This window comes from Oryctolagus cuniculus, chromosome 21 (assembly GCF_051225735.1).
Source record: "Oryctolagus cuniculus isolate XC-2025 breed Fujian yellow rabbit chromosome 21, ASM5122573v1, whole genome shotgun sequence".
Lineage (NCBI taxonomy): Eukaryota > Metazoa > Chordata > Mammalia > Lagomorpha > Leporidae > Oryctolagus > Oryctolagus cuniculus.
In genome coordinates this window covers 30,075,791-30,089,199 of record NC_142887.1, presented here as the reverse complement: position 1 = coordinate 30,089,199, position 13,409 = coordinate 30,075,791, and the positions used below count along the sequence as shown (strand labels likewise).

At 51.0% G+C, this 13,409-nt stretch overlaps 2 protein-coding genes across 25 annotated transcripts in view; both read right to left on the bottom strand.

The window, feature by feature from the left end:
* LOC127488352 (uncharacterized) overlaps positions 1-13,409 on the bottom strand; it is a 374,426-nt gene that overhangs the window by 297,397 nt on the left and 63,620 nt on the right. For 23 of the 24 annotated variants that reach the window (XR_016227164.1, XR_016227169.1, XR_016227167.1 and 20 more), the window contains exon 1: positions 1,040-1,177. The exons of the other annotated variant lie outside the window; for it this stretch is intronic. The gene's annotated coding sequence lies outside the window, so the exon portion shown is untranslated. Of the gene's footprint in view, positions 1-1,039; positions 1,178-13,409 lie in introns of those variants that run through there. 24 annotated transcript variants of the gene reach the window in all.
* VPREB2 (pre-B lymphocyte 2) lies at positions 10,044-10,572 on the bottom strand. Its single transcript, NM_001171144.1, is given in 3 exon segments — positions 10,044-10,196; positions 10,199-10,440; positions 10,527-10,572. Coding segments are annotated over 3 exon segments (441 nt in total).

Genomic DNA, 13,409 nt, shown 5'->3' with positions numbered 1-13,409 from the left:
CTGGAGGCCTGGTTGAAGAGGGCTCAGGGGAGCCCAGTTGGGAGTTTGGTCAAGGAATCTGCCAGTGCATACCAGCAACAGCCTATTAGTCAGTAGTGGTAGAGGGGTGGGTATTTGGTGCAGCCTCCATAGACCCCCCAAATCCCATATGGGAGCACCTAGGCTTCAGTCCCAGCTCCGCTCCCAATTCCAGCGTCCTGCGGACCTGCACCTGGGAAGCAGCAGGCGATGGCTCAAGTCCCTGGGTCCCTGCCACCCACGTCAGAGACCCAGGTGGAGTCAGGGGCTCCTGGCCCAGCTTCAGCTGTTGCAGGCATTTGGGGAGTCAACCAGGGATAGGCGCTCACTGTGTCTGTCTGCCTTTCAAATAACACGGAAATAAGTGGTGAGGAGAACCAAGTATACTCCTGTGCTCCATCACAGCCTTAATGGTGTGTGAGCAGTACCTGCAGGAGGAACGGAGCTTCAACCTGGAGACAGCATGGACACACAGTGGGCGGTAGAAGCAAAGGGCGAAAAACACACGCAGAATCTTCAGGAATTGGGTTTTAACATCTCCAGCTTTAGACTATCAAGCTAGTTACAGTTTAGGCCATGCTTTGGAGTACCAGTCAGAATATAGTTATCTCACCAGCGTTTAAAGACAACCTAAAGCAGGGCCAGCTCTGTGGCACAGCAGGTAAAGCTGCCGCCTGCAGTACTGGCGTCCCACAAAGGTGCCGGTTTGAGTCCCGGCTGCTCCACTTCCAGTCCAGCTCCCTGCTAATGCACCTGGGAAAGTAGTAGAAGATGGCCCAAGTGCTTGGGCCTCTGTAACCATGTGGGAGACCTGGAAGAAGTTCCTGTCTCCTGGTTTTGGCCTGGCCCAGCCCCAGCTCCAGTCATTGGGGCCATTTGGGGAGTGAACCAGCATGATGGAAGAGCTCTCTGCCTCTCTGTAATGCTGCCTTTCAAATAAGTCTTAAAGCAGGCAAACCAAGCAAGAACAAAGGACCGAGATGAAGTGGACCTAGATTTAAAGGCAAGAAGCAGAACCTACCTACAGCCCTGCAGCGTGACACCTGAGTCCTGAGCCACGCCGGCACCAAGCAGAGGGCGACCGGAAAGCTGCCGCACCCATCGCCGCCGCCACCTCCCTGTGCTTATGAAGGAGCCGCCGAGGCCTCTCATTGGTCACGCTGAGTAGGCGCCCCCCCCCCCCAGACCAATCAGCTCTGAGCTGGTGTGGGGCTGATGTAATGCCCCCAGTAGCTCCCTGCACTACCTTTTTTTTTTTTTTTGGTAATTGTCAGGGTTCAATCCACAGTGTCTTCTCCAGTTTGTGGATGTCGCCTTGGCCAACAAAGCAGTCAGTCTGCTTTCCCACCCAGACTCGGCTCTGAGAATCCCTCCTATGACTGTGCCTTTTTACAGTTCTGTCTCGTGTGCCTGCTTTTTGTGTTTTTTTCTGGAACGTTCTGCCCCAGAAATCCACCCAACAATACACACACACACACACACACACACAGACCCTTTTCTTCCTTAATTCACATTTCAGAGAGAGGCACTTGTTTCCCTCATCCCCTGCTCTGGCTGCTGTCAATGCCCTCTGGCTATAGAACACCAACCCCTCCAAGTCTCTTCTCTCTGCAGATTTTTTTTAAGGTTTATTAAAACAGATTTAGACAAGCCAGGAGCCAGGATTCCATCCAGGTCTCCCACATGGGTAACAGCGCCCAACTACTTGAGCCATCTACCCCTGGCTTTCCCAGGTGCGTTAGCAGGGAGCTGGATTGGCAGTGGAGCAGCTGGGACTCCAGCTGGCACTCCGACATAGGGGGCTGGTGTTGCAAGCGGTGGCTTAACCCACTGCACCACAACACAGACCGTTCCTCTAAAACCCTTCAAGTCAGTCTTACTTTGTCCCTGCCTATAGTCATTTAGACAGCCCAAAGACATGACTAGATACACACGATACACCTAAACACCTGACTTTCATTGTTAAATACAACCAGGTGGGGGCCAGCACTGTGGTGTAGTGGGTAAAGCCGCTGCCTGCAGTGCCGGCATCCCATGTGGGCACCGGTTCGAGTCCCAGCTGCTCCACTTCTGATCCAGCTCTCTGCTATGGCCTGGGAAAGCAGTGGAAAATGGCCCAACGTTTCACTACAGGTGAAATCACTTTAGATGTTTTCTTAGATAACTGAAAATTTCATTCCAAAACCACCTATATTTAAAAAAAAATTCTAACCATCTTTGAAGGAAATATTTCTCAACTCTTTCCTTTAGAAGTAGATAAAATATGACTTTATTTGGATTTTATAAAATAAGCTCTGAGTGGGGCCTCGCAGCCTCTTAGTTGATGTTCTGTTTGTCACTCCGGGTTTTGGCTCGCTCGCTGGCTCTCTCCTGTGTCTGTTACCTCTGTCTATCTGTCCTTACTGCCTTGCTCCCAGCTATCTGCCAGCTAATTAAGGTTGTCAGCCAACTGCGGAGTAAATGCACTGTTTGCAGTGCTTATACAAATTGACCTGTTTGGTGTTAGTGTTTATCCAACACTAACACATGATGGATGGTGCATTTCTCCAGATACACTGACCCCTCTGCCGGTTTGCAGAGAAGCACGTATGTTTGTGGTGTGGGGTCAGCTTATTTTAATTTGGATCTCACACTAGGTTATGTTAAACTTTGGGAATGTTCATCGAAAAAGAGGGAATCCTCCCAAATTCTTTCTATGAAGCCAGCATCACCTTAATCCCTAAGCCAGAGAAAGATGCAGCACTGAAAGAAAATTACAGACCAATATCCCTGATGAACATAGACGCAAAAATCCTCAATAAAATTCTCGCCAATAGAGTACAACAACACATCAGGAAAATCATCCACCCAGACCAAGGGGGATTCATCCCTGGTATGCAGGGATGGTTCAACATTCGCAAATCAATCAATGTGATTCACCACATTAACAGACTGCAGAAGAAAAACCATATGATTATCTCAATTGATGCAGAGAAAGCATTCAATAAAATTCAACACCCTTTCATGATGAAAACTCTAAGCAAATTGGGTATAGAAGGAACATTCCTCAATATAATCAAAGCAATTTATAAAAAACCCACAGCCAGCATCCTATTGAATGGGGAAAAGTTGGAAGCATTTCCACTGAAATCTGGCACCAGGCAGGGATGCCCACTCTCACCACTGCTATTTAACATAGTTCTGGAAGTTTTAGCCAGAGCCATCAGACAAGAAAAAGAAATCAAAGGAATACAAATCAAGAAGGAAGAAGTCAAACTATCCCTCTTTGCAGATGATATGATTCTGTACTTAGAGGATCCAAAGAACTCTACTAAGAGACTATTGGAACTCATAGAGGAGTTTGGCAAAGTGGCAGGATATAAAATCAATGCACAAAAATCAACAGCCTTTGTATACACAAGCAATGCCATGAATGAGAAAGAACTGCTAAGATCAATCCCATTCACAATAGCTACAAAAACAATCAAATACCTTGGAATAAACTTAACCAAGGACGTTAAAGATCTCTACGATGAAAATTACAAAACCTTAAAGAAAGAAATAGAAGAGGATACCAAAAAATGGAAAAATCTTCCATGCTCATGGATTGGAAGAATCAACATCATCAAAATGTCCATTCTCCCAAAAGCAATTTATAGATTCAATGCAATGCCAATCAAGATACCAAAGACATTCTTCTCAGATCTAGAAAAAATGATGCTGAAATTCATATGGAGGCACAAGAGACCTCGAATAGCTAAAGCAATCTTGTACAACAAAAACAAAGCCGGAGGCATCACAATACCAGACTTCAGGACATACTACAGGGCAGTTGTAATCAAAACAGCATGGTACTGGTACAGAAACAGATGGATACACCAATGGAACAGAATAGAAACACCAGAAATCAACCCAAACATCTACAGCCAACTTATATTTGATCAAGGATCTAAAACTAATTCCTGGAGCAAGGACAGTCTATTCAATAAATGGTGCTGGGAAAACTGGATTTCCACGTGCAGAAGCATGAAGCAAGACCCCTATCTTACACCTTACACAAAAATCCACTCAACGTGGATTAAAGACCTAAATCTACGTCCTGACACCATTAAGTTATTAGAGAACATTGGAGAAACCCTTCAAGATATTGGCACAGGCAAAGAATTTCTGGAAAAGACCCGGGAGGCACAGGCAGTCAAAGCCAAAATCAACTATTGGGATTGCATCAAATTGAGAAGTTTCTGTACTGCAAAAGAAACAGTCAGGAGAGTGAAGAGACAACCGACAGAATGGGAAAAAATATTTGCAAACTATGCAACAGATAAAGGGTTAATAACCAGAATCTACAAAGAGATCAAGAAACTCCACAACAACAAAACCAACAACCCACTTAAGAGATGGGCCAAGGACCTCAATAGACATTTTTCAAAAGAGGAAATCCAAATGGCCAACAGGCACATGAAAAAATGTTCAAGGTCGCTAGCAATCAGGGAAATGCAAATCAAAACCACAATGAGGTTTCACCTCACCCCGGTTAGAATGGCTCACATACAGAAATCTACCAACAACAGATGCTGGCGAGGATGTGGGGAAAAAGGGACACTAACCCACTGTTGGTGGGAATGCAAACTGGTCAAGCCACTATGGAAATCAGTCTAGAGATTCCTCAGAAACCTGAATATAACCCTACCGTTCGACCCAGCCATCCCACTCCTTGGAATTTACCCAAAGGAGTTTAAATTGATAAACAAAAAAGCGGTCTGCACCCTAATGTTTATTGCAGCACAATTCACAATAGCCAAGACCTGGAACCAACCTAAATGCCCATCAATGGTAGACTGGATAAAGAAATTATGGGATATGTACTCTTTAGAATACTATACCGCAGTAAGAAACAATGAAATCCAGTCATTTGCAACAAAATGGAGGAATCTGGAACACATCATGCTGAGTGAAGTAAGCCAGTCCCAAAGGGACAAGTACCATATGTTCTCCCTGATCGGTGACAACTGAATGAACACCAAAAAGGAAACCTCCTGAAGTGAAATGGACACTATGAGAAATGGTGACTTGATCAGCATAGCCCTGACTGCTAATGGACAACTTAATACATTATCCCTCTTAGTATTTTTTTTTGTCTGTTCTACTTAATATGACTGGTTTAATTCTGTAATTATCACACAGTTATTCTTAAGTGTTGAAATTTAACTGAAATGTGATCCCTGTTAAACATAAGAGTGGGAATAAGAGAGGGAAGAGATGTATAATTTGGGGCATGCTCAGGCTGACTTGCCCCAATTGGTAGAGTTGGAAACATACCAGGGGATTCCAATTCAATCCCATCAAGGTGGCATGTACCAATGCCATCTCACTAGTCCAAGTGATCAATTTCAGTTCACAATTGATCATAATGAAAGGACTAAGAGTCAAAGGGAGCACATAAACAAGTCTAGTATCTGCTAACACCAACCGATAGAATAAATAAAGGGGAGAGTGATCCAACATGGGAAGTGAGACACTCAGCAGACTCATAGAATGGCGGATGTCCTAAATAGCACTCTGGCCTCAGAATCAGCCCTAAAGGCACTCAGATCTGGCTGAAAAGCCCATGAGAGTATTTCAGGCATGGAAAGCCAAGACACTCTGGCAAAAAGATCTCTGTGAGTGAGATCCCAGTGGAAAGAACAGGTCTTCAAAGAGGGAGGTGCCTTTCTCTGAAGGGAGGAGAGAACCTCCACTTTGACTATGACCGTGTCTAAACAAGATAAGAGTCGGAGAACTCAAGGTGCTTCCATAGCCTTGGAAACTCATAACTGGTGCATGGGGAGATTACTGATGCCATAAACAGGAGTGTCAATTTGTAAAGTCAACAGCAGGAGTCACTGTGCACTTACTCCTCATGTAGGATCTCTGTCCTTAACGTGCTGTACACTGAGGCTTAATGCTATAATGAGTACTCAAACAGTATATTTCACTTTGTGTTTCTATGGGGATGCAAACGATTGAAATCTTTACTTAATGTACACTAAACTGATCTTCTGTAAAAAAAAAAAAAAAGAAATTATCAATTCCCAACTTGACTCTCACTGGGATTAAACATGACAATAGGTCTGATCTGATTTCATCATCATTTAAAAAAAATCATCTATTATTTTTCACTTTATGTTTCTGTGTGGGAGCAAACTGTTGAAATACTTACTTAAGGTATACTAAGCTGATCTTCTGTATATTAAGATAATCGAAAATGAATCTTGATGTGAATGAAAGGGGAGAGGGAGTGGGAAAGGGGAGGGTTGTGGGTGGGAGGGACGGTATGGGGGGGAAGCCATTGTAACGCATGAGTCGTACTTTGGAAATTTATATTCATTAAATAAAAGATAAAAAAAAAACTTTGGGAATGTTCAGCTTTGAGTTGAGGTAATTTTTAAAAGTTACTGTATTCAAAGAGAACTAATTCTACCTAAAGCCTTTGTAAGTCATTAAAAACGAAGGGAAGGGAGGAAGGGAGGGAAGGAGGGAAGGAGGGAGGGGGGAGGGAGGGAAGGGGGGAAGGAGGGAAGGGGGAAGGGGGGAAGGGGGAAGGGGGGAAGGAGGGAAGGAGGGAAGGGGGAAGGGGGGAAGGAGGGAAGGAGGGAAGGAGGAAGGGGGAAGGGGGGAAGGAGGGAAGGGGGGAAGGGGGAAGGAGGGAGGAGAGAAGGAAAGAAGCAAAGAAGGAAAGAAGGGAAGGGGCCAAGTGCTTGGGCCCCTGCACGCACGTGGGAGACCCAGAAGAAGCTCCAGGCTCCTGGCTCCAGATGGGCTCAGCTGTGGCCATTGTGGCCATCTGGGGAGTGAACCACAGAATGGAAGACTCTCTCTGCCTCTGCCTCTCTGTAACTCTGCCTTTCAACTAAATAAATAAATCTTAAAAAAAAAGACATGGCCAAAATGCAAAAGATGTATTGAATTTTTAAAGGTACTGTCTGTAATTACATCTAATATAGTCTCCATCATTTATAAAAATCGCCACTTTTAACCAAAGTAAACACAGCTGTTTTCATCAGATAGAAAAATCTAGAACCTTTGATCTGTTTTTCTCCAGATGGGTTTTTCTCAGGGTCCAGACACAGTCAACACACAACAAAAGCCACAGTGTCCACGGGGGAAGAGGGAGGCAGGGTGTCGGGGCCATGGCAGGCAGGGCAGCAGCAGGTGCACACAATCCCAGGGGCAAGTGCGCAGACGGGGGCACCAGGAGGGGCTTCCAGGTGGGCCTCATCTCCATCTTCCTAACCTGGGCCCGGGAGCCAGGAACCCTCTGCCTGCCCCCTCCAGGTAACAGCGGGAACTCTCAGTACCCCCATGCCCTTCTTTGGCCTGTTCAGGCCCTGTGGGCACCTGTAGGGGTCTTTACTGGGGGGTGGACTCTGGCAATCTGAGAACCCCTCTCCTGATACCTCCTCCCCCCATTACAGTTCAGAAAGTTCTCTGCATTGGCCTGTTTCAAACTTGCCTATCCCTGCACTTCATAGGCAGGGCAAATCAGAAGTGTGTGTGGGTGTGTGTGTGGCCATTCACTAATATGACAGGGGCTGTGTGTGTGTGTGTGGCCATTCACTAATATGACAGGGGCTGTGTGTGTGTGTGTGTGGCCATTCACTAATATGACAGGCTGTGTGTGTGTGGCCATTCACTAATATGACAGGGGCTGTGTGTGTGGCCATTCACTAATATGACAGGCTGTGTGTGTGGCCATTCACTAACATGACAGGGGCTGTCTGGGCTGGCTCTCCCTCCGTAGGGCCTTACGATGGCCCCAGCCACTGTAATCTGGATCCCAGAATCAGGATAATTCGCTGAGTCGTGCCTTCCTCTGCTCACTCATTGATTCGCTTGGCTCTCCTAATGCCCGTCAGGTGCGGAACCGCTGACAATTTGCAGGCCCGTGGAGGCGCGGGGAGTCTCCCTAGATAGATGTAGAGGTGTGGGGGAGGGGCTGGATCGAGGTAGGAAAACGTGCTGTTGGCGCACCAGAGGGAGCCAGTCATTGCTCCCTCTGGGGGTCTTGCCCAAGAGCTGAGGTTTGCAGGAATGGTGGAACCCTGGGCCGGCGGCTGCCAAGGGCCAGCGAATCCTTCCTCCAAGTAAGCAGTTGGGCGGAGGCTGGGAGGCCGCCAAGGGAATCAGTGTTTGTGATTGCCATCAGCTTAAGTAGGCAGAAACAAGGTGAGGAGTGGGGGGCGGCCCGAGGCCTGATAATGGCTGAGGCTGGACCTGACTCAGCGGGAAGGAAAAGACAGGCTGGTGACTGGCGAGGAAAGGGTGGCAGTGGCGTTTTGTGGAGTGCCTGTGACAGTCAACCCCGGGGCTAAATGCTTCGCGTAAAATGAATCCACGCTAGCCTACGTATCTACATGCTACCTGGTGAAACCTCCAAGGCCAACAGAGCTAAGCCCCTCCCTGCAGCTGAACAACAGCCCAAGTCCAAGGTCGAACCCTCGTGGAGGATAATGGAGCCCAGGACAGTTGTCCTGGATTTGTTGTGCTAGCACAGAATCCCGGAGTCACAGAGTATGAATGGGGGGCGGGGGTGACAGGCAGAAGATGGCGTTTTTCTGGAGGCCACGTGGCTGACCTTGGGGGTGGGGCCAGGGGCAGGGGGAGCCTGAAACTTCTGTGCATTCGAGGAAGTGAAAGAACACAGGGTCCCCGGGGCCTGCCGTGAGCTGACAGCAGTTTGACCACAGGCAGGCCACCAGCACGTGGGGACCAGCCAGTATTGACATGTGTCCGTCTCTGGTTGGAGAGGAGGAGGGGCTCTCGGGGTCTTTTTTACCATCCTAGTGGACGTTCTCACCCAAGTTGGGGTCACAGGAGGAGCTGAAGGGGACCCTGATGATCCCAGGAAGCAAAGGCTTGGTTGAAGCCTTTGGAGGCGGGACCTGGGGGTGGGGGGTGGGTCCTGCAGAGCAGGGGTGGCCCACTATGGCCCCAGTGGCCACACCTCCGGCAGCCCCACCTGGCTCTGTAAGTGAGATCTGAGGAGCACAGGCACCAGCGCGGGCTCCCATGATCTCTGGCTGCGACTGAGCATTGAGCATCTGCAACGGCCCACGGGGTCAAAAATACTTACTCCCTGGCCCTTTCCAGGAAAAAACAAACAAATCCTGGCTCTGTGCCCGAGAGTGAAGGCACTGCTCTCCCTTAGATGGGTGCTTCTCAGCTGGGGAGACTCTGCCACACCTGGCAACACTTGGTGACGTCTAGAGACCCGTGGGATTGGCACAATCCGAGGAGTGACACAGCTGGTGGGCAGAGGCCAATCCTGCAATGCACAGGACAGCCCCACAGCTGAGAACTAGTTAGCCCAGAATCTCAATAGAACCAAGGTGGAGCTCCCTGCACCCCCAGGTCACCTCCCCCAGAGACCCAGGGAAGGTGTCCCTACGCTCATTAGCCCTGTAAACTCAGCTGATGAGTCAGCTGATGCCTACAGAAAGGCACGCCCTTGGCAAAGATGTCCCTTTCCCACCCCCACCAAGAATGCAGGGTGCTTTGGTCAACTGTTCCCCCACCCCAGTGCCGTGATCTGGGGTGAGCCCCCGGCCACATTGCCCAGCCAAGCCAGCCGTAATGGCCAGGCTCTCTGGGATCCTGGCTCGCAACTGCGCCCCGCCCATCCTGACCTGTCCAGTGCCCAGCAAAACACAGCACCGAGACTTCTCAAGACATAGGAACTTTAATCCCTTACCCCAGCCTCCAACCCGGGGGGCTTCCAGCAACACCGCCTGTGCCAGGAGACACTCCGGGGCGGCCTGGGGACTCCTGGGGCCGGCAGGGGGCACCTCCTTCCCCCCACGCCGGCCTCTCTCCAAGTTAAGGGGGTGCCAATCCTGGTGTCCAGCAAAACACAGCACTGCGACTTCCCAAGACACAGGAACTTTAATCCCTTACCCCAGCCTCCAACCCGGGGGGCTTCCAGCAACACTGCCCATGCCAAGAGACACTCCGGGGTGGCCTGGGGACTCCTGGAACTGGCAGGGGGCACCGATCCTGGTGTCTCCACCTCAAGGTGCGCTGTCCTTGGGCACCTGGGACCCTGAGGCCGCAGGCTCCTCTTCCTCCCCTCTCTTCCTCTCCATCTCCTCCTCCAGGCTGCCCATGGCGCAATAATACACAGCCTCATCCTCCGGCCGCAGCTCCGAGATGATCAGGTAGCCCTGTTCCGGGCCATGTCCTTGGATCCGGAGAAGCGAGGAGGGATCCCGGGGCCGTGGAGCTGGTTGGAGTGCGAGAAGTACCGCAGCAGGAACCTGGGCGGGTGGCCCGGCCTCTGCTGATACCAGAAGATGCTGTGTAGTCCCACGCTGTGGTCGCGGCTCAGGGTGCAGGCAAGACGGACCGTGGTCCCCAGGGCCGAAGACGCGGTTGGCAGCTGGTGCAAGGCCGGCTGAGGGCCACCACCTGGGGGCCAAATTGAGCACATGGGGCAGGGCAAGAGGCGCGCAGGGGCAGGGTGCTTGGGCTCCGGGCGTTCCCAGTTCCCTCACCTGCGCACTGGGCAAGTAGCAGGAGCCAAAGTGGAATCCAGGACATGGTTCCTAGCCACACAGCACAATCTCCCATGACCTCCACTCCTGGGGTCTTCACTCTGAGCCGGCAGCTCCCTCCCTGCTCCGACGGGTGGGACCCTACACGCCCCGGTCCCTGGTCACTACCATCCCAGGCTTTCACTGGTTTGCAGTGTCAGTTACAGGAACAGCCTTTGTGGCTCTGGTCTTGCTCCGTGGCAGCCTCTGAGGGAGGAAGCACCTGCTGGAGACTCCCAGGCCGGGGCCCAGGACGGCAGCCGGTGGGCTCGGGTCCCTCCTGGGAGTGACCTCAGCTTCCCCCTCAGAGGGAGCTGGGGCCCTCAGAAATAACTTTTCCTGTCCCACTTTAAATGCCCAGCGAACTGGAAAGAGAAGACACAGCCTCAGGCTGCTGACAGCACCTGCTCAGTACACACCTGTTGTCTGTGACCTTTTAAGATTTTATGTATTTATTTATTTTGAAAGGCAGAGTTGAGAGAGAGAGAGAGAGAAAGAGAGAGAGAGAGAGAGAATCCGCCATCTATCGGTTCACTCCCCTAGAAGACCACAACAGCCCCTGAAGCCAGGAGCCAAGAACTCCATCCGGGTCTCCCATGTGGGTGCAGGGGTCCAAGGACTTGGGCCATCTTCTGCTGCTTTCCCAGACCACAGACGGGAGCTGGATCGGAAGAGGAGCAGCTGGGACACTACAAACCTGTGCCCATATGGGATGCAGGCACCACAGGTGGCAGCCTCCCCCACCGTGCCCCCACACCAGCCCCTGTCTGTGGCTTCTTTTCTCGCTCCAAGGACACAGTTGAGTAGTGGCAGAGACCATCTGGGCCACAAAGCCAGAAACAGCCCTTTCCAGGAAGTATCTGCAGGTCCTGCCACTCTCCCGTGCAGAAGAGTGAATGCATTTTTTTCCTCTCTCACTTGGACCAGCGGTTCTGTGCATTTAACTTCACAGGCCCTGGAGAGAATAGGGTGTTCTGATCCCTTCCTCGCCCTAGGCATGCCTTCAGCCCAGCTCCTGTCCCTCCTAAGATTGAAGTAGAGTGACTGGAGTCTTGAGAAGGAGACCCCAGGGGAACCCAGACTCCTAGCCCTGCCCACTCTCCAGCCCACAGAGCAGGTTCCCCTTGGTCCTCTTAGGACTGAACTGTGTCACCTCAAAACTGGCACAGCAAGCTGTCACTTGGGATGTCACATTCCATGTCTGAGTGCCTGGTTCAAGTCCTGGCCACTCTGTGATTCCAATCCAGCTTTACTGGGAGGCAGCAGATGATGGCACAGGTACTTGGGTCCCTGCCAGCCACATGGGAGATCTGGATGGAGTTCCCGCCTCCTGGCTTTGACCTGGTCCAGCCCTGGCTGTTGCAGCCATTTGGGGAACAAACCAGCAGATAGAAGATATGTCTCTCCAGTTCTACCCCTTTCCCTGTCAAATAAACCATTGTAACATGATAATAAGGAAACAGGGAGGCAGATACATGAGGACCTGAGCCCTGAGCCCTGGTGATGGCCAATCTGCCTGAGTGCCCAGTTATCAAAACACCAGGAGGTGGTTACAAGACACTTTTCCAGGGCCAGCACTGTGGCATAGTAGGTTAAGCCTCTGCCTACAGGGCCAGCATCCCCTACGGGTGCTGGCCTGAAACCCAGCTGCTCCTCTTCTGATCCAGCTCCCTACTAATGTGCCTGGGAAAGCAGCAGAGGATGGCTCAAGTCCTGGGGCCCCTGCATCCACATGGGAGACCTGGAAGAAGCTATTGGCTCCTGGCTTTGGGCCAGCCCAGTCCCGGCAGTTGTGGCCATTTGGGGAGTGAACCAGCAGATGGAAGACCTCTCTCTCTCTGTCCCTATTTCTGTCTCCGCCTTTCAAATAAATAAATAAATACATGGTTAATAAAACTCCTTCTCCATGCTTTCCAATGAGGAGCATGGCCTTGGGAATCCATGGTGGGAGTGAGAGGCAGGAAGACCCCTGCAGGCAGTGGTGATGGCCAGGACGTGAAGGACTCTTGGCTCCAAAGCAGCCATGGGCAGAAGACTAGTGTGGCTTCTCTGAGAGGGAAGCAGACAGAGGACACCCTCAGCAGTGAGGGCTCTCGCGCTCACCGGAAACAGCAGAGGGGCTTTTTCTGGCATCGTGGTGGAAAAAGAACGTTGCCCTCCACGCACCTGCTGTGCAGGTGTCACCTGCCCTTCCAGGAGGTAAAGTCCCTGGCTCAGGGCTTGAGGAGAAACTCCAAGGAAGAGGTCCAAGTTCAAAGCCAGAGACTGAATCCGAGACACAGGGCCGACCCTGGAAAATGCAGGTGTGCTCCCCAAAGCCGAGGGGACACGTGTGTTCTGAACTCGCGCTTGGATGGGTGGGCATGGGGTGCAGGGGCTGAGTCCCCACCTCGGGTCACCCACATCCCCTCAGAGTGCACGGGTTCGAGTTTCCCCTCTGCCTCCAACCCAGCTTTCTGCGTATGCACATCTAGGAAGGGAGCAGGCGATGGCTCGAGTGCTTCCGTCCCTGCTGCCCCTGTGGAAGACCTGGATGGAGCTCCTGGTTCCTGACTTCAGCCTGGTCCAGCCTCAGCACTGTGGGCATCTGAGGGGTGAACCATGGTGGGGAGAGCTCCCTCTGCCTCCCCCCACTCCCTTTCTCTCTCCCTCTCCCTCCATTCTATTTCTCTCTCTCTCCTTCAAATAAATTCCTTAAATAAATCAATTTATTAAAAGGCACCAGTCCAGGCCAGCACTGCAGCTCACTAGGCTAATCCTCCACCTGCGGCGCCAGTACTCTGGGTTCTAGTCCTGGTTGGGGCACCGGTTCTGTCCCGGGAGCTCTTCTTCCAGTCCAGCTCT